This window comes from Crocuta crocuta, unplaced genomic scaffold, assembly GCF_008692635.1.
Source record: "Crocuta crocuta isolate KB4526 unplaced genomic scaffold, BGI_CrCroc_1.0 scaffold10, whole genome shotgun sequence".
Lineage (NCBI taxonomy): Eukaryota > Metazoa > Chordata > Mammalia > Carnivora > Hyaenidae > Crocuta > Crocuta crocuta.
In genome coordinates this window covers 7,292,675-7,314,733 of record NW_027527551.1, presented here as the reverse complement: position 1 = coordinate 7,314,733, position 22,059 = coordinate 7,292,675, and the positions used below count along the sequence as shown (strand labels likewise).

At 36.0% G+C, this 22,059-nt stretch overlaps 1 protein-coding gene across 6 annotated transcripts in view; it reads right to left on the bottom strand.

The window, feature by feature from the left end:
* Positions 1-22,059, bottom strand: part of SLC38A6 (solute carrier family 38 member 6) — a 72,761-nt gene that overhangs the window by 13,630 nt on the left and 37,072 nt on the right. For 3 of the 6 annotated variants that reach the window (XM_077768978.1, XM_077768962.1, XM_077768964.1), the window contains exons 7-15: positions 17,906-17,988; positions 17,383-17,441; positions 10,108-10,173; positions 9,808-9,861; positions 8,034-8,113; positions 7,251-7,351; positions 1,732-1,856; positions 413-557; positions 191-285 (exon numbers count right to left, since the gene is read on the bottom strand). In XM_077768978.1, the coding sequence (XP_077625104.1) occupies positions 191-285; positions 413-557; positions 1,732-1,856; positions 7,251-7,351; positions 8,034-8,113; positions 9,808-9,861; positions 10,108-10,173; positions 17,383-17,441; positions 17,906-17,988 (808 nt within the window). Of the gene's footprint in view, positions 1-189; positions 286-412; positions 558-1,731; positions 1,857-7,250; positions 7,352-8,033; positions 8,114-9,807; positions 9,862-10,107; positions 10,174-17,382; positions 17,442-17,905; positions 17,989-22,059 lie in introns of all 6 variants that reach the window. The other 3 variants (XM_077768957.1, XM_077768969.1, XM_077768963.1) reach the window with 2 other exon arrangements.

Genomic DNA, 22,059 nt, shown 5'->3' with positions numbered 1-22,059 from the left:
GGAGGGGGGCGTCGGGGGGGGGAGGGAGAGATAAAGAACAATTAGAATATTTCAAACCTCCACCTTCTCCAGTAATGTATGTTACAGTTCAAAATACATGAACTTTCTTGATGTAGATAAAATACTCAAGTATAAAAGGACAAATTATTTCCTACAATAGAATTCTTAAAAGAAATAAAAGCTAACCTACCCCAAGTTTTTTCCATGAGAGAAAATCCTCTCTGCTAAGCTTAAGATAAAATACTCCTGGGAATACAAAAATCAAACATGTTGATGTACTGGCACCTTTAAGTGGGAGGGGAAAAAAGAAAAACAAAGGATATTAGAGCATGTTGCCAGATTCACATGAGGGGCTGGATGACAGTTTTTTATCTCTTTTGTTACATGGATTTTTTTAAAATAGAAAACTTACCAACCACACCAAATACATTCCTAATGTCAGGAACATATATTGCAAGTAAAACAATAATAACATTGAGTGCTAGAGTGATCAAAGAATGGCGAATCCACGAGAATGGAAAATTGGAGAAAAACATCATCATTAAAGCTTTTCTTGCCTGCATAACAGAAAAAGAAACAGATTTAAGCAAAGAGAAAATGTCAAAGTGAAAATACTTGCTTGGGTAAACACAGGTACAGTATAGTAACCGTGACATCCTTGCCCCCTATGCTATTTAGATTAAAAAAAAAAATACAGTATAAGCTATTAGTATAAAGTGTTGAGAACAAATTAACTAAGAAATATACCTTGCTGAATGAGCTTAATAAAAATTATACTGCTTTAATTCTTGAAGAAATATTCACATTCAATTTCTTTAGGTTGCATCATTTTCAAAATGACCAACAATAACATTGTGTGATGAAATCTCAGAGAATCATTTTCATTAAGTTCACAGAGAGAAGAACACAAGGTTTGAAACAGAAAAAAGAATCATGCTACGAAAAAGAATTATCATTTACTATTTTATTTTATCTGTTTCATAGCATGTGAATATGAAAACTAGTTTATGACACTTCCCACTGCCAAGGAGGCGAGCAGCAGGCGGTCACACCCTGCAAATGGTTACCCCCTGGCTGCTCCCTCCTGGCAGTACAGTCCATGCAGGGAATGAGCCAAAAATCTTGAACGCCCAGTTCTTCGGGAACTCGCTGTTGAGGGATTCAAGACATTCATGCAGAAACCTTCATACCTAAAGCCTCTGTTTCCATTTTCTCAGAAATTCTTAAGATTCTTACATATGGCAACTAAATACAGAATGAAGATCTGTTCTGCCCCTTAATTATAATTCTCGGCCAAATTCAGTATTTTGACTAAGATTAAATTAGAATGTCTATGTGAAAATAAATCTACAATAAACCAGAACGGGCTTATTTTTGCTGACTTGACTTTTGCTTCTTCATGCACATTCTTTTGAAAACAGAATACAGAATTAAAGGAGGGGGGGAAACCCCAAACTTTAGAAGAACCATAGTCTCTAAATTGGAAACAATGCTGTGGGAGAGCATAAATCTAAACTAAGTCTCAAAAAGCACAAATTAGCTTAGTGGTTCACTGTTATTTTTGTGCCTTCATGGGGCCATATGCAAGTATGAGGTCTTTGATCAATTACTTGACTAATGAATACGATATACAAGACTAGATGTGATTCAAACATTCTAGTCTGCAAAGAATTAGCGTTGTCATATCAGGGAGCTGCTGCATTAACCAATGAGACCTTTAAGAATACTTACAGGGAAGTGGATTAGAGGGACTGTCAAAAGCACAGCCAATAGTATGCACAACTTCACAGCCATGACAACAACATCATGTGGCAAGTACTTGCTATAACCTTGCAGTAGTTCTGACGCCACTTTGTCTGTAAATTAAACATTACAAACTACTAAGATGTCAATAACAGCAAAATTATTTTACTTTGCACAAATGGATCTTCACAAATATTGGATTCCCAGTACCAAATCCATCTCTGGCCTTTCCCATATCTTTTGAAACACAGAGACATTAATTAAATATCGTCTCTAAAGTTATTATCTTTTCTTTTAATTAAACTACAAATCAGCAGAACTCTAAAATTATGACCATGAAAAATGTATCTTGAGAACTTTTTCGTAATCCAAAAGTTTTGAACATTTGTTTGTTTTGTAAGGTGTTTTCACATCTATCACTGAAAGCGTATCACGTGTACCCTCATGATAACAATTAAGAGGGTAGCTAGGCTGAAAAATATGAATTGACTTGCCCAAGATCACACAGCACAGAGAGGCGGAGCTTGAAGAGCTATACACCCACGTTTTCTTGGTGCTAAGGCCAATAGCTTTTCCTTAATATCGCAATGTTTTCTAGAATCTTACACTTCTGTGCATGTTGTCTGCTTCATCAACATTTCACCTGTAAATTGCTCTCTCATAAGAAAATGTAGTTGCAGGGAAACGGCTTACTCAGCAAGCCAGTGGTAGTCAATGACAGAATTTGTACATGCTGACCATGCTTTGCTCCATGTTAGTCTTCCATTTTCCCAATGCCTCTGCACCCCCAGTCAGAAGAGAGGTATGAAGAGTGAGCATTCTCAAGAACACTCCATGTCCTGCCTTGCAGTGAAAGATCATTTTGTACTTAAAATAGAATACTACCTTTTAAGTAGCCTTCATGCCCAGGGTGGAGCCCTACGTGGAGCTTGAACTCATGACCCTGAGATCAAGACCTGAGCTGAGGTCAAGAGTTGGATGCTTAACCAACTGAGCCACTCAGGTGCCCCAAAATAGAATGGTGCTTTTTAAATTGGAGAATAATATGTTTTCAAAGAGATGCTTTGGAGGAAATAGAAAACACACTTGTTTTCAAGGAACTTAATATTTGAAGGAGCAATAAGATGAACGTATACACATGTAATAGAAAGTGTATAAACACAGATATATACATGAGTGGCAGTAATAGTTCTAAACAAAGAGTGATTGTGAATAGGGAAAGGTACTATGACTTTGGGATGAGGAAGGAGGAAATCCAGGGAGGCTTGGGGAGAGTCATCATGACACAGTCAAGAGTAGGAAGGTAGAGGGTCCTGAATTCTGGGACTACACGGATTAATGTTCAAATTCCTCTACTTACTAGCAACTTAATTTCTCTGAAGCTCTTGGTTCTTCTATCTGTAAAGTGGGACAATAATATTTTGATATGTGGAGTTATGGAGAGCCGTAAATGACTTAATGTATGGGTGGAAAAAGAGTCTGTCTCAGACGAAGAAGTAACACAAGCAGAAGCTCTGAAGTAGCACAGAAAATATGCATCTGAGAAAATGAGTAGTCCAGTAGTAGTAAGGACATTCACAGTGGCTGAAACAGGATGTGCTGTAGAGCAGAGAGTTTTGGGTGATAAGGCCAGAAATGCACTTAATACCCAGTAATAGAGCTGTTCATAAGGTCTGTAGTCAATATGGTGGGCTACAGAGATGCAGTGACTTATGAAGATATGTGTATTATGATCTGAACTAAGCAGGAAGAAAAAGACACCCCAAACTGAAATAAGAGTTAGAAGGTTACTGTCATAATCACCAAGAGATCATGAGAATCTGAACTAGACTAGTGATAATGGAAAAAGGGAGAAAAACCAATTGTCCAAAGGATCAAGGAACTACTTTACATGATGGGAGATTAATGGACAAAGTAAGAGATTAAGAAGAGCCAGAATAGCTGGATTTTATTTCAAAATCTGAGATATTTGTGAGTCTTTGAAAATATGTGGCAAACTATTTTATTTCTACTTTCTGAATCATGAAAATCAGCTATTAACACTACTGAACAATTTTGTAGACTTTTAAAATGGTCTGGTTATTATGTAACATTTGGGCATTGGGCTGTGTTCCCCAGAGGAACACTTTTTCTTCCTCACCTTATAATGCTTTAACATTTGTAAAGAGCCAATATTATTAATCTAGGTACGTACTTATAGGTCCCTGTAATCTGACAAAATTTAGATATTAACTAGGCCTTCGAGCACTGGATAAAAGGATCCCAAGCAGCTCCAGAAGCTGAATTTATTACAAATTCAAAATATCTGTCACATATCCACTTTCTACTTTCCCAGGATGAAAACACTTCTTCTGAGCCACTCAATTCTGTGTTCTTAGCTGATCCTTAACATATGTGAGGGATAGAATACAACACACTTCTCTGAATTCAGATAAATCTCTATAAATCTTAGTAAGGATCTTATAGGGTTCTCTGTAAGTTATATATGCTATTAAGTCAGGAGGCTGACTTGTGTAATACACTTTGTCAAAACGTCTGAGGTTTATAAGAATTACCACATAGTAGCAGAAAGATCACTGGATGGGTATTCAGGAGAGATGCTACTAATAGTGTAATTGGTCACTTCACTTCTTCCAGCTTCAGTTGCTCATTTACAAATGAGTTGAAGGCCTTAAGTTGTGACTAGCCCTTCTGATAATTACTTAGTTCATAATTTCCCTCCATAAAACTGAGAGCTACTGTTATCTTGACAGAAATATACCAGAAAAGATGTCCCTTAGTTATGATTAACAACCCCCCAAAAGCTACTGTGAACAGAAAAAACAATATCTGAATCTTCTTTTCTCTTTGGAGAAGGAATTTCCTTCCTTCCTTCCTCCCTCCCTCCCTCCTTCTTCCCTTCCCTCCTTCCTTCCTTCCTATCACCTACCTATGATGAGATTTTTCTTAGATGTGTATTTCTCCATTAGATAACATATGGACAGTCTGAAGAATTTGTAGTGTATTAAGTCAGAGATAATATAACAGCTTTACCTGATAACAAGGACAATCCGTGTAGGAAATATTTCATTTACATAATGAAAATGTTTCGCCTCTGAGCTCATGGAACAATAAGTAGACAGAGATATACAGATATGTCTGGAGCTTAAGTGAGTCAGGCTCTTCCAAAAGCTCACTGACAAAAACTTGGAATTAAGAAAATCTGGGTTCTCTAGCATAACGCCTGAGGAGGGAACAGAGTAATAAAAGTACTACCTTTGGAGACAATCAGAATTGGATTCAAATACCAAAGATTCATTCACTAGCTGCAGGTATCTGGCCAAATTGCTCAAGCTATGTGAACCTATACCTCATAAAGTTGTTGTAAGAATTAAGTTAAACAATGTATATAAAATACCCGACATATACATAGTAAATGTTAGCTCAATAAATGTATTACCATCTATCCTTCCTTCACTTTCCATTTGAGCTAAGCTTTCTGACAATTTAATACAGCATTTTATGGTAATTTATGTAACTATTCCTCAGCTATCTTGGAGACTGGCAGGCCATTTGAGGCTTCTTCCAGACAGCTATTTATCCATAAGGAGGAGAAGTAGGAGGTCAATTTTTTTTGGACTTTTTTTCAATGTTGAAGATACCTAAATACAGTAGTATTTGTGCCAGTGACAATTTTAATTTAGAAAAGTTCACAGCTATTCTGCTATACTAAGTGTTTGCTGAATCTCAACAGAGAGCTTGCTATAGTATCTTATTATTCTAGAAAAGTCTTACTGAGCTCAAGTCTGTCCAAAAACTTACAAACCCAACAACCAAATCTAGAGCTTATATAGTTCAAGAATTTTGTTTTATGAGCAATGATCAAACAAGCTTCTCCATCTGTTTTCTTTGTAGTGAATCCAGCAGGGTGCAGTACTCGTGTTGGAGATAATGTTTTTTCTGATGGCGTACACAGAGCTCTACCACTTTTATCCTACATCAGTATAAAATGCAAGAGCAGATTTAGATTAATGAATGGCCTTTATTACTGTTAAAATAGCATAGAGATAGCAAGAAAAGGATTATAGAGCAATTATAATTTTCTCATACACTGTAAACTCCAAGAGCATACACATTATACTGTCAAGTTACCATATTTAAACTTAAATATCACTAATGATCGTAAGAATGAGAAGTACAGTGCTGACAAACTGAGCACCCTGAGATTATAAAATAACTATAATCATAATGATAATATCAGTAGCCGCCAGCAGTAGCTCTCCTTTGTGGAAGACTGCTATGTGCCAGATACTGTAATAGGCATTTTACACATAACTCATTTCCTCCTCAACACAACTCTATGCAATTATCCCTGTTACAGATTAGGAGATGACAAGATTACAGGGTGAGTATCCTGTTCAAGGTCACACAGCTAGTTAGAGCAGAATAGTTATTTGTACCATATTTGTTGGATTTCAAAATCCATACTCTTTCCACTGGGATTAGGAAAGGTAGCTGATTTAGTAAAGGTAGCTGTGGAAGTAAATGTCCAAAAACTTGTCAGACTTGGAAAAACTCTGGGAGAGAAGCAAAGTGCCATTAGAAGTAATCATGGATGTCTAAAACCTGAAACTCATGCACAAGGCTATCAACCATGAAATCAGAGTCATAACAGCTAAATATCACCAGAGTAATAACAGCCATTTACTTGGAGAGCTGTTATAAAAGCACTCATAAGCTGAAAAGTGTATTCCAGAATTGACAAATTGAGTGCAATTTGTTATAATGGGTTTGTTTGCAAATTAAATAGGTTTTCAGATTAAACAAATGAGCCTACAATTTTTTTTTTCTTGTTCTGGACTTTTAAGTTTTCCTTTTTCTTTAGGTTCTTTTTAGAACAGGAAAAAAAAAAAAAGTTTTCCTTTTTCTTTAGGTTCTTTTTAGAACAGGAAAAAAAAAACAAAAAACCACATACCAAGCAGAACATTTTTCAAAAATCAATAAAAATTAACTTAAAATTTTTTTAAATTTTATGTGGGAGGGGGAGGCATCATAGAACATACATTGCCAAATTGTGTGAATTAAGACTGAAGGCAAAGATCTCTGAGATCTAAGTTTATAACTATAGTCCAGTGTAAAACCTTTCCTTCCTCAACCTGTTCTTTTGCAATTAAGATGATTGATCCTTCCAATCTTCCAAACTAGATTCCAACATACCGAATTCTTAAAAAATAAAATCATTATTGCACATTTGTTTCTTGTGGAAAGACAGCAATATACAGAAACCTGTGGCTTCACTTAGGTGTTAAAAATTTTTTTTCATATGAAGTTATTATTAATCTTGAACTTGATCCATATTTTTGAGAAAACCATTTTTTTAAGGCCCATAAAGCTACTACAGTGCTACACTGAATTTAGCAGACTAAACAAATTAACTTAGTGACAAAAGGTGGAAACAAAGTCTATATTCAGGGGTGAGATCAACTAGAGAACAATTTGTGTCACTGCTAATTAAATAATATACTTACCATAAAATGTGAGGTACCCAAAGAGTGCAGATATAAAATAAATGAGAAAACTTAAAGCAATTGCTGTATTGGTTGCATTCTGCATTCTTTTCTTTGAAGGGCTAAAAGACAAAAATGGCAAAAGTAGAAACTGTGATGTGAATTACATCTAAACAAACAAATATCAACCAAAATAGTCAATCAAGAGGATTCCTTAATTGTTCAAGGACTACTTCATTCATAACTATATACTAGAATTTCTGATTTGAAATTACTGCACAAAGATTTTGCTCACAGGAAACATTCTCAAGCTGGACCAAACTAACTCTTCATTGTTTTATTTTAAACAAATACTTAGGGGCACCTGGCTGGCTCAGTCAGTACTGCATGTGACTTTGGACCTTGGGTTTGTGAGTTCAAGCCCTACGTCGAGTGTAGAGATTGCTAAAAAGGAGCGGTGCCTGGGTGGCTCAGTTGGTTAAGCAGTTGACTCTTGATCTCGGCTCAGGTCATGATCTCACGGTTCATGGGATCAAGTAGACAGCACAGAACCTGCTTTGGATTCTCTCTCTCTCTCTGTCTGTCTCTCTCTCTCTTTCCCCTCCCCTGCTAGTTCTCTCTCTCTTTCAAAATAAACTTTTAAATAAAATAAAATAAAATAAAATCTTAAAATAAAATAAACTAATGCTGAGAATCCAGTGATGAGAGGGAAGGATTCATAAAGGAAAATGTCATTCAATCTGAAAGTCCAACAAGTAAAAAGAAATAATTAATACATTTAAAATATTCCAGGATTTACAGTACCTTTGAAGTTCACAGTATATTGGCAATATTGAGGTATGGCAGAGAAATGAAAAAGCCATGGTAGGTATGGCATAAGCACTCTGAAAAAGAATTTTAAAAGACCAAATTATTAAATGCCACTGTTTAAACCACTACTTCATTTGACAATAAACTCAGGTCTTAAAAAAAATCAAATCGGTTCAACTGTCTTCATCTTTCATGAATCATCTCTATATAAAATGAGGATGCTTTCTATGTGTGTATTTGTGTGTGTTTGTGTGTGTTTCAGTCAACATATGCTTTATTTTAAACTGTGCCAAATGGTGTGTTTTTTTTTTTTTTTTAAAGAGAGACACAAGTATAGTCACCACCAAATGTTTTATTTAATAGTTCAACTGCCTGTGCTAGCCAGAATATTTCTTGGCTGGCCTCTATACCATGGCTGGAATGCCACCAACTGAATTTAAAGAGAATACTGAAAATATTAATCCCATCTTAGCATTTTACCTAAGGTTTCTTTCATTGGGAATGAACACGATATATTCTAGATTGATAAATTCTTAAAGATCCACTGGAATACATAAGAGTTAACTGTTTTTTTTTTTTTTAAATTAGAATACTTAAGAGTCCGAGGAAGTTATAAAGCAAACAAGTTACCATCTAAATGAAAATGCTGTCTTTATAAAATTAATGGTGATTTACTTTCTCTTTTCTACTTAAAAAGTTTCTCTCTCTAACTTTAGGCTCTTGAACAAAGGTTCCAGATGACTGAAGACCTAGATTGGTATATAATGCCTTCTAAAATACTTGAAGGGAGCTAAGAAGGAGAGCTGTAGCGTTTCCTGAGCCTGGATTAGGGGACTAAGAGTTTAATTCACAAAATCTCTTTCATATGTTGCTCCATTTCCTGATTTGTTGATTTTACCCTACCTGGATCTTTAAGACAGATGGCCTGTACCATGTAAAGGATGTGGTAATCCCACTTGTGGAGCCAGAGACACATTTCTCATTGAAAAACTAGGGACTAAAAGGAAAATTCTGGATGGAGGAGTTAGCACACTAACATGCTACTCTGGTAAGAGTTGTCTAAGAGTGGAGAGGATTCTAGTACCTGGGACTTGGATTTCAACAGAATAAAAAAAATATATAGATGAAGAAACTTGTGGCAACAGGGATGACTTTGGGTTCTTCTAGAACACTAAAGGAGAGATCGTCCAGATCACAGTTCTTCTGCTGATGTTCAGCGGCTCTTGCAGGTATTTCCAGGATTCCAAGACTCTTAGAGATAGCAAGGAGACTTGATCTTCTAGTCTCCACTCCAAACATCATAAATTTCAACTCTGGAATGTCAGCCAGAAGATATATTGGCAGCACTCAATTGCTGGTCCAATCATGAGGCTGTTTAGCTACAGACCAAGGTTCTACTCACAGGGGAGGAGTGTTTGATATAATTGGCTATTTAGCTTTACAAGTCCAGAAGGTAACAGGAAGTCTGTAACCACAGAGGACCTTATTGGCCAGACCAGACATTCGGTAAATCTGTTCTTTCAGGCAGTGGCCCATTTAAAACAGGCTCCATTTAAAGGCATGCCAAGAAAAAAAAAAGGTGGCTGTTTCATAATGGGCCACCCTGTGTTAAATAATATTATTCTTCTGGTAGGCAACCCTATACTTAGCACTTTCATGAAAATTAATTAGTTATAGGTACAAAGACCTAAGAGACCCTGTTACACAAATCTCTTAAAACTTGAAATGTGAAAAATCAACCAGAAGTATCTGTTAATAACTTACACACCTCTTTGGAGAAATGAAAGAGCTTTGGTTTACAATCATCTGTAGCGTTTGAAATCTGTTTAAGAGGATAGAGGGGAAAAAAGAGAAACCAAGAGTCATTAAAGGTCAGAATGCATCCACAAAAATGATGTAGTTATTATTACTAGGCTTTCAAATAAAAATATTTCAAAACAAAGTTCCAAACTGCAATATAGCCATTACGTTTTCGTTAATTAGGGGGAAAAAATCATTATTACTGGAACTTTTTTTTTTCTTTTTAGCTTAAAATAAAAAGAAAGAAACTGGAAATGTAAACTATTACCTGGAAGTATTGCTCTATATAATTTAATGGCAGAGGACAAGGAATGGACCACTTTTTAATTATTATCTGTAAGAATAAATAGAATCCACACTCAAGATTATTTCTTATAAAATTCATTACAAGAAATTGATTTCAAACAAGTCAGCCTTACTTTAATTAAATGAACACCATCCCAACTAATAGCTAACAGAAAATTCTTTGCCCATATGATCCTTTTCCAGTTAGAATGGGTCATTCACTTAACATGGCTGCTATTGTGAGAGGGAAAGGGGGGTGTCACATATCTGTTTAGTGGGGATCTCCCCCCTTAAAGACTGAGTACTCTGGTGTCAATGTTCAAAACTCCAGATAGCATCAAGGCTTTACAAAAAGTACAACTCAAAATGGCAACATGATGGTTTTAGTGACAATGGTATAAGACTATGGCTGTTTGTGGATCTGGCATCTGTAGCAATAGAGAAATATCAATAGCAGTTTTGGAAATGGCCACAGACAGAAATAAGGAGACACCGCACGCAAAGCAGGAGTTCAGGGATTTCTAAGGTAGAAGTACCATCCTCACAGTTGTTTTTAGACTTGTATTACTTTTCATCAATGTAAAGCAGGCTAAGAGTAAGAGCACATAGCTAGTGAACTCCAGCTGGTAAAAAGAAATTTTTAAAAAATTAAAAGAAATCCAGAGGGATGCTACCTCTCAGAAAGAATCAGTGCAAATGTCTCAGGATTTTACTCTGGATCATGGCCATCCTGCTCTAGGCCTGCAGTTGTGGACGTGTCGACATTACCATTGTTGAGGCTGTTTCAGGGCCCGTAATTACTCTGTAAATATTTGCTCCAGGCTGAAACCCAGCACACAGATGGGCAAGGGAGAATAAAGAAAGCATTTGTCTTTGCAGGAGACTAATAAGTAAATACTATTCCTATCCGGTATTTATCTAGTTTGGGATTTTACCTTATTCAAACAAAATTTTATATAGCGATTAAACAAATTAAGGAAAACGTATACTTTTAGGATAAAGTTAATAGTGAACTAAAGAATTACTTTGAACTCAAACTCTCACCAAGAAAAAAAAAAGAGTCCACTGAGCAAGTTGTTTTTGATACTTCTAGGTGAGTTTTCAATATGGAAGAAAACTATGTAATGGTCAACATACCCAGAGGAAAGAAAAAAAATCAAAAGCAGTAATTTCACATCTTTTTTTCTGATATGTTTTCAAAGAAGATGAGGATGGGGTAGGACAGGGGCTAGGGCAGGAGAGTGGTTACTGGTCTCTCTCTTCAGCCCTACCCCAGATTCAGCACTGCACAGTGGTGTGGTGGCAACAGCGACCAAGTACTGAGCACCTGTGTACTAAGTACGTTGACAAGGTCGGAATGGGAGCTATCTCATTTATTTTATCAGCCTTTACTGCTTGGCTTGCAAATTAAAACATTTCATAACAATGCTCTAAAATACAATATAATGATCTTGTCATTCATTTTTAAATGAATTTCTAATTAATGAAAAAATCTTTAGCAGCTTGGTTTTATTTAATATAAAATTGAGTTACTCTACCTAATTTCCCTGCAGAGACCCATCTCAAGACTAAGCCTGCATGGTGGGATGGTGAGATATGCTGTCCTACAAAGAACAGAACGAGAATGGATAGGGACCCAACAACAGTGATGACGGGGAGTCCTTGCTCAGGCTGAAGACACAACATGGTAAGAGAACTCCAGGGGATAGAAAGACAAAGAGAAAAAGAAGATTAAGTTCACTTGCACAAAAGACCCTCCCTTCTCTCTGTTCCAAGTCCTTCCCATCTTTCAAGCCTCAAGTTTAATTTCCTTCTCTCCTCTCAATTCCTGCAATTCTTATTCTGAAGCAAATAAATCAATACTCAGTTATGTATTGTCTTCATTGTTCTCTATTGTTTTCCAGTTAATTTTTCTTATCTCCCTTCTGAGATTGACAGATCCTTAAGAACGGCACCCACAGGTCTATAATGCCTCACTTAGCGCTCAGACCAAGCAAAGCTTCTGACTAAAAACCATCCAAATTGTTTTCTATTTTGATTAATGGCTTACTAAAATATTACTTAGCATACTTATCTATACTCAAGACAGAATCTTTGGAAAGAACAGCAATCCATTTGTTTTCTAAAATGGACCAAAGAAGGGCGATCCATCTAGTTACTGTCATTCTGAGCCCTGGATAAAATTGACTTTAAAAAGTTCAGATATTTCAGGGAGGCAAAATTTTATGTTAAATTTTTATGCAAAATAGGAATCTGGGACAACAGACAAGACCATAAGTTTTGCTTTCTGTCTGGCGGCAGGCATCAGCTCAAAGGTCAGCCAAGACAGGCGTTTACAAGTACATCCAGGAGCTACGGAGGGAGAGCAGTCTGCTATAACGAGCTTTATTCTCAGGGTACAGGCTGGCAGTATGGCGAGGTCTCCACACTCCACAGGGCCCCTCACCCAATCCAGCCTAATAAAGCCCCCAGACTGGGGCACAAGGTCAAGCAAGGTTATGATGATCATATATCGGACTCAGGGGCACACTCGGGGTTGCAAACATTCAGTTCCTAAGGGTGCAACCTAGGGCAAGCCTGTCCATCACGGTGCTAACCAGCTAAAATTGGCCCAAAGCCTTGAGTCGGTGCAAATGCACAAGCTGGACACCACTGGGGAGCTCTGAGAGTCCTGAGTTCTAACTGGGTTGGTGATGATTCCATGTACAAATTCTTTGAGGTTATCTTCATTGATCCCATTAAGCTCTCAGAAGAATCCTGACACCAGTGGATGTCAGTCCATAAGCACAGGGAGACAGACGTGAGAGCTGACATCTGCAGGCCACAGAGACATGGCCTTGGAAAGGGTCACAAGTTGCACCACACTCTTAGTGGTTCCTGCTGCGGCATGAAGACACAATCCTCCCCAGCTCCACCATTACTGCTAATGTAGGTCATGTCTGTAACATTCTTACCTAATAAACAATTTAGGACAGTCATGTCTGCTTAAAAGTGTTCTTTCATTTGTCTGTTAAAATGAGACGTCTGCAGACTGTTCCATAAATGCATTGTCAAATTATGAAAGTTAAAGCACAATTAATGTTTGAAGACTGTAAGTGATGGTGTATCTTGTTTCTAATAAGATAAACACTTTTGTCTTTGCTTTATCTTATTAGGGAGTTTATATGTTGGTGTTTAAAATGTTGTATGTTATAATAGGTATAAAATAAATTCTGTAAAAGTGGAATGCAGAAGGTAGCCACATAGGTTTGTAGGTGCATGTAATGAAGCCTACACTTCATTGGGATGATGTATTGCTCTGCTGGTTTACTCTCAAATGGCTGCTTTTAGGAGTTTGGTAAGAACAAACTTTTTTAAACTGGATTTTCCTTGGAAATGTGAAGAATATACTAATCCTTTACCATGATCAAATGCAGAATAAAAAAGTTAACCAGGGCCCACATTTTTAGGTTTAATCCAATACTCCATTTATGTAACTGCTGCTTTGGAAAGAATAGATTAAAAGAATGCCACCACGTTAAGGACAATTAAATAAAACTGTTGTAAGAGGGTTCTCTTACAAATGAAAATAAATCCTGCTTAACTTTGGCAAAATTGCCTTAACTTCCACAGTACCACTGAGGTTCACAAAGAAGGTGGAGGCTCCTGATTCTATCCCATGACTCCATGGGATGCGTAGGAGACTGAATTTCATACAAAATCATCACTAAAGCTATTTACACCAGTGTATAGTAAAACTGAGAGAAACTGGGAGCACCTGGGTGGCTCAGTCAGTTAAGCGTCCAACTTTGGCTCAGGTCATGATCTCATGGTTTGTGGGTTTGAGCCCCACATTGGGCTCTGTGCTGACAGCTCAGAGTCTGGAGCCTGCTTCTGATTCTATGTTCCCCTCTTTAACTGCCCCTCTGCCACACATGCTCTCTCTCCCTCTCAAAAATAAACATTAAAAAAAACTGATAGCAATTGAACATAGGTAAATGAGATGAATTTACCTTAAGATTTGTTATCTAGTAATCAACACTAGGATTTGGATACTGGTAACCATCAGATAACCTTTTAAGTGTGAGATAAAAAATTAAAGCCAGCTTTAAGGGGCGCCTGGGTGGCTCAGTGTATTAAGTGTCCGACTTCAACTCAGGTCATGATTTGATGGTTTGTGCATTTGAGCCCCACATTGGGCTCTGTGTTGATGGCTCAGAACCTGGAGCCTGCTTCAGATTCTGTGTCTCCCTTTCTGATCCTCCCCTACTCACACACTCTCTCTCTCTCTCAGAAATAAGCAAACATTAAAAAAAAAAAAAACTTAAAACAAAATTAAAGCCAGCTTTGATCAGATTTTTTTAATAAAAAGACTATAAGTTTTATTTACATTATTTAGACAGTATAATTTAGAAAACTAACAGATTTGGGGGCTGATTTTTTTTTTGAAAAATGTAATATAGACATTATATAGATTTACAAACACATATTGACAAAAATAATAAGTGAAATCATTGACGCCCTTCAAAAAAAATCTGGGTTAATATATACGGGTTTCCTTTCCCTAACCAATGTATTTCAAAATCTAATTATTTGGAAAGTCTAAAATAAATATGACAATTAAAAGGTGCATTAAAAAAAAGTGTACAGTGTCTTCATTGTCCCATTGTAAATCAAATTTAAATTCTGCTCACAGGTAAAACTCTGGGAGTTGGTTTATAAAGCATTACAATAAGTGCAGAATAAGGGTATTATTTCCATATGACTGCTACAGTAAGAAATCTGCATCGAATTTAAGAGCACCTGCCATGACTGAAATGAATACTGTGAAAACTACAATAGATATCTCCTATCAATATATGTCACATGCTTCAAGCTTTTGGCTATAAAAACCAAATTATTCTTACCTATGCAATGCTTGGATTGCCAATTATCTGTGAGGAAAAAATTCAATATTATCTTGACTGATTCTCTTTCACATCCATATGTTCATTTGCATACACAGGTCATTCCTAACCATGTAGATACTTCTCAACAATTAGTTTATGAAACTGGACTACTTTCTAATACCATATAGAAAAATAAACTCAAAATGGCTTAAAGATCTTCAATTAGGATTTAAATGTGAGATCTGAAACCATAAAATTCCTAGAAGAGAACGTAGGCAGTGATTTCTTTGACATCAGCCAGGCCAACATTTTTCTAGACATGTCTCTTAAGGTAAGGGAAATGAAAGCAAAAATAAACTAAAAGGACTACACCAAAATAAAAAGCTTTTGCACAGCAAAGTAAACCACCAAGAAAACAAAACTGAATGGGAGAAGATATTACCAAATGATATATGTGATAAGGGGTTAATATTCAAAATACATAGAGAACTTATACAACTCACACCAAAAAAATCCAATCAAAAAATGAACAGAGGACTTGAATTTTTCCAAAGAGGACATACAGATGGCCAACAGACACACAGAAAGATGCTCAGCGTCACTAATTACCAGGGAAATGCAAACCAAAATCACAATAAGATATCACCTTACACCTATCCAAATGCCTAAAATCAAAAAGACAAGACATAACATAGCAAGTGCTGGCAAAGATGTAGAGAACAAAGAACCCTCAGACACTGTTGAAGGGAATGTAAACTGGTACAACCACTGTGGAAAACAGCATGGAGGTTCTCTAAAAAATTAAAAATAGAAATACCATATGATCCAATATTCCACTACTGGGTATTTACCTAAAGAAAATGAAAACAGTAATTCAAAAATATATATGCACCCCTATATTTATTGTAGCATTATTTACAATAGCCAAGATATGGGAGTAACCTAAATATTTATCAATAGACAAATGGAGAAGGAAGATGTGTTGTGTGTATGTGTGTGTGTATACATTATGAAATACCACACAGCTACAAAAAAGTATGAGATAGTGCCATTTGCAACAACATAGATGGACTTATAATAAGAGAGTATTTTGCTAAGTGAAATAAGTCAGACTGAAAAAGGCAAATAACATATGATTTCACTCATCTGGAACCTAAAAAACAAATGAATAAACAAAAAGTAGACTCAGACCTATACTTTCAGAGAACAAATTGATGGTTGCCAGGAGGAGGAGGGGAGGGGGATGGGCAACATGGGTGAAGTGAAGTAGGAGGTACAGGCTTCCACTTAAGGAATGAGTAAGTCAGGGGAATAAAAGGCACAGCATCGAGAATATAGTCAATGATAGTATAATAATGTTGTATGGTGACAGATGGTAGCTACACTTGTGGTGAGTATAGCATAATGTGTAAAGTTATGAAATCACTATGTTGAACACCTGAAGTTAATGTAACACTCTGTGTCAACTATACTAAAAATTTAGTAAGTACCACTGTAAGAAAAATATGCTTATGCTGAAAATAACTGTTGCTTCTCTTTTCAACGTGGAGCCTACAAAGTATGTTCCTGGAAGTTACCTAACTTTACGGTGGTAATCATTTTGCTATATATGTAAGTCAAGGGTTTATTCTGTACGCCTTAGGCTTAGACAGTGCTGTATGTCAATTACAACTCAATTAAACTGAAGGAGGAAAGAGTCTGTGTTCAGTTCATTTACTTCTAAGAGACAAGTCAGACAATTTGAGGTGGGGAGGGCAATGATTTTTAATGCTGAAAAATTCAACAAATGATTAAATGTAAACACGTTTAAGTATTTTAGTTTTAAAAGCATCCACTACATACTTCTGTACACTAAAACCAGGGTCACTTCTACTTCATTTAAATAATCTAAAGTTGTTTTATCCTTGTATCCCAGAAGATAGTTCAACCTAAATTAAATGCCTCCTAGATTGCTGTGATAGCTTGACTCTCTGGCTCTATAATATGACTTAACTACTGGTGTTCTGTATAGCTCACTTGGGTACCATTTTCTTTTACTCATCTTTCAGTAGCAAGGGAGAGTTCAATCACATACACACAGTATTATATGGAAATAAACTGATACACAAACCTACATAAAGAATTAGGCTTTATCTAAGGTTTTCACACAATCAGTGTGCTCTCCTCTCTAGTTAACCAAAAGAGATACTGAGGTTGAACTGTGGCTTTCGCTCAGCCTCTTCAAAATAGATACAATAAAGGAAATAATTTTGTCGACTAAAGTGCTTCCTTTAAATAACACAATGAACTAAACCTCTAACAGAAAACAGAATTTACAAAAAAAGAAGACATTAACACAGTAAGTTCAATTTTAGTGAGGAGATAAGCAATGTACTGTATTTTAAACTTACCACAACAGCAAAGAACACCATAAAGGAAAATGATAAACTACTTGTGTAGCCAAGAAAGCCTGTAAAATAACAGTAAAATAAAAAGCAATTTATAAGGAAAATGTTCCTAACGTACAGCAAAAGCTATACATCTTGGGCATGTTTTCTATTACAGTGCTTGGTATCTGGGGCTTAGGGCTGAGAATAACAACATTCCAACTATCTGTCACAGATCATTTATGCAGCTCTGTACAGCAGAGTTGGAACAGGCTTACCACTAATGGTACACTGTAAGGAAAGGCTGCTCTTTAATGTTCCGCTGTAAAGATTTTATTTTAGTAGGGCAGACAAAATACTACTGCAAACCAAGTAATGGGCTAACTAGGCAAGGCTGAAGGCTGAACAACCTAAAATAAGTCCAACTTTAGAATTATTCACCACTACCACCCTTCTGCTAAAAATGTGGTACCATGAAATTTAAAAATCCCTTAACATTATCTTCTTTCTTCCAAATAAAAACATGTCCTCTTCTCTAAAGACTTACCTATTTTAGGAAGAAGTGCAAGAGGGAACACAATGCCAACACAGATGACTATTAGTAGTGTTTGTCCATCAAGATACCAAGACCTATTTGAAAAAAAAGTAGTCCTATTTTAGGCAGAGGAATCCAGTGTTTGTGTTTACACACACACACACACACACACACACACACACTTATAACCATTACAACCACCCATTAGCAAAAGTCTACTTTCTTTTGTTAAAATACATTCTTGTGAAATCCTGCTATTCTTATTAGTGAATTTACATTTAAGAAAGGTATCAAAATAATAAGATGACATTTTTTCAACCACCAAATTAGCAAATATTTAAAAGNTAAAATACATTCTTGTGAAATCCTGCTATTCTTATTAGTGAATTTACATTTAAGAAAGGTATCAAAATAATAAGATGCCATTTTTTCAACCACCAAATTAGCAAATATTTAAAANCCTAGAAATAAATAAAAATATTTAAAAAATAAAAATAAAAAAATAAAAGTAAGATAATAGGGTGATGGGCATGAAGGAGGGCACTTGTTCGGATGAGCAATGGGTGTTATATGGAAACCAACTTGACAATAAAATTTTATAAAAGAAAAAATAAAAGTAAGATAATAGTCAGTGTTGGGGAGGAGTGACAAGGTAAGCACAAAACTGGTGAAGGTAAAAACTGTGTATAAAAAAATACAGAAAATTAGAAACAGACATCTAATATGACAGTTAAAATAATTTTTTCAAAGTTTATTTATTTTTTGAGAGAGAGACATGGGAGGGGCAGAGAGAGAGGGGAGAGAGAGAGAGACAGTCCCAAGCAGGCTCTGCACCATTAGCACAGAGCCCCATGTGGGGCTTGAACTCATGAACTGTGAGATCATGACCTGAGCTGAAAGCAAGAGGAACCAAGAGAAACTTAACCGACTGAGCCACCCAGGCGTCCCTAAGAGCGTGACAATTTTAAAACAAATTATGTGACTAGGGGACTATCATTAAAAAGAAATTTTTACAAGTATAATAATATAACGAATACTCAGTAAACATCATAAATATATATAGCATGATAGCTATTTTGAGGAAGAGGATAGATTCATTAAAAATGCAAAGGAACTACAACATATTGATAGCCATCATCTCTGGGTGATAGATCTTTAGTTTTCTATATTTTTCAAATGGTCAAGAAAGAGCATGCATTAGTAGGGGGGAAAAGTACTATACTTTGCATATAAGGCATTAGAGTATTAAATGGGATAAAGTAGGTTAAAAGTGTGTGATGATGTGTTTGATTACTTAAGAAAACTGGATGAACATCAAAAAAAAAAAAAAAGAAAAGAAAAGAGCGGTCAGAAGGATAGATTTAAAATACCAGAAGCATATATTTCTATGTGGTAACAATATGAGCAATTTTTATTTTCTCCTGGTTTGCATATAGATGGGTTTCAATTTTCCAATATAAAATACATGTGTGGAAGTTTTAAAATGTTAGAGTTAATGCCACAAGAATTCAATAGTAAAGATTTCACTTTCGTATGCAAAGGATAGGGGTGCCTGGGTGGCTCAGCTGGTTAAGCGCCAACTTCAGCCCAGGTCATGATCTCACAGTTTGTGGGTTCAAGCCCCACGTCAGGCTCTGTGCTAACAGCTCAGAGCCTGGAGACTGCTTCAGATTCTGTGTCTTCCTCTCTCTCTGACCCTCCCCTGCTCACACCCTCTCTCTCTCTCAAAAATAAATAAACATTAAAAAATTAAAAAAACAAAAAAGGACAAACAACTCATGAAAGAAATATAACTAGTAAATGTACATCAAGAAAAATCCAATCTCTGGTGCTAATTTAAGAAATAAATATGAGGCAGTTGAAATTAAACTAATAAAATTATTTTAAAAATAATGCTCAAGGATGTGGCACCACTGGTCTTTCACACATTGCTAGTGATCTTGTCAATTACTGTTACTTCTGGAAAAACAATGACAACATATAGCAAAAGCATAAAACTATGGTAATCTAAGAAAATAATCTGTAACATAAAGAACTCTGTGCATGAAGCTATGAATACAACATTATTATAATATTAAGAAACTGGAGGAAAGTCCTATATATTAAACAATAGACAGCATTAGGTCATGGCACCTGGATGGCTCAGTCAGTTAAGCGTCCGACTTTGGCTCAGGTCACGATCTCACCGCTCGTGGGTCCAAGCCCCGCGTCAGGCCCTGTGCTGACAGCTCAGAGCCTGGAGCCTGCTTTGGATTCTGTGTTTCCCTCTTTCTCTGCCCCTCCTCCACTTGCACTCCATCTCTCTCTCAAAAGTGAATAAATGTTAAAATAATTTTCTTAAATATATTTATTTTTTTAATGTTTTTTATTTATTTCTGAGAGAGAAAGACAATGTGAGCAGGGGAGGGTCAGAGAGAGAGGTAGATACAGAATCTCAAGTGGGCTCCAGGCTCTGAGCTGTCATCACAGAGCCTGACATGGGGCTCGAACCCACCTACAGTGAGATCATGACCTGAGCCAAAGTCAGACGCTCAACTGACTGACCCACCAGGCGCTCCAAAATATATATTCAAAAAATTAAAAAAAAAAACATTAGGTAAAAATAGTATATTCAGTGGAATGTTATGTGGCTTTAAAAAAAGCAATTTAGTAAAATGGAAAATACTAATGATAAAAATATGAAATATATGGTTATTAACTATGTTTTAAAAGTTTTTTGAGAAAAATTAAAAGGAAATAAAGTAACAATGATTAGGTAAGAGATGGCATTATGATTTTTATTCTTTATTTGCTTTCTTTTCTAAATTTTCTGTAATCATTTTTCACTGAAACATACATATATACACACATGAACAATAGTAACAAAGTAAAATTCATGCTAATATGGGAGCTAGAATATCAAAGACAGTAGGGATTATTTGTCTAAATCATGTGGTAGGTGCTCTCAGAATTCCCAGTTGGTGAAAATGCATCCTCTTTTTCAACCAGGTAGCTAAAGTCTTCCACTGACATGTCAGGTTAAGAAAATGGATAGGGCACATGGGTGGCTTGGCTGGTTGGACATCCAAACCAACTCATGATGTCAGTTCAGGTCATGATATCACAGTTGTGAGACTGAGCCATGTGTCGGGCTCTGCATTGAGCATGGAGCTTGTTTGAGGTCCTCTCTTTCTATTCCTCTTTGCACCTTTCCCACTTGCACCCTCAAATTAAAAAAAAAAAAAAAAAAAAGGACAAATTCCTAGAAACATACATCAAAACTGAATCATGAGAAATAGGAAATATGAACAGAGCACTAATGAGTAAGGAAAATGAATCAGTAATCAAAAACTTCCCAACAAAGAAAAAAGTCCAGGACGAGATAGTTTTAATGACAAATTCTACCAAATATTTAAAGAAGAATTTATGCCAGTTCTTCTCAAACTCTTCCAAAAAACTGAAGAGAAGAGAACACTCCCAAATTCATTTTACAAGGGCAGCATGTTCTAATATCAAAGCCAGATAAGGACACTACAAAAAAAGAAAACTACACATCAAAATCCCTGATTGATACAGATGTAAATATTCTCAAAAAATATTAGCAAACTGAATTCAGTGACACATTAAACAGATCATACACCATGAACAAGTAGAATTCATCCCTGCAATACAAGGGTGGCTGGATATATGCAATGTGCTGAGGCATATTAATGATATGAGTGATAAAAATAATACCATCTCAACAGATGAGAAAAAGCATTTGACAAAACACAATAAGCCACACACAAAACTTAGGTATAAAAACACAAAAATTAGGTATAAAAGGAACATACCTCAACATAATAAAAGCCATTTACAAACAAATCTATAGGTAACATCATACTCAATGGGGAAAGGTTGAAAGCTTTTTCCCTAAGATTGGGAAGAACACAAGGGTACCCAATCTCACCACTCTTCTTAAACATGGTACTGGAAGTTCTAGCTAGAGCAATCAGGCAAGATAAAAAAAATAAAATAAAATAAAAGACAGCTGAATTGGAAAGGAAGTAGTAAATCTGTTTTTATTTGCAGATCATATGATCTTATACAGAGGAAATCCTAAAGACCCAACCAAAAACCTGTTAGAACTAATCAACACTAGTTGTAGGATACAAAAAATCAACATAAAGAAATCAGTTACATTTCTA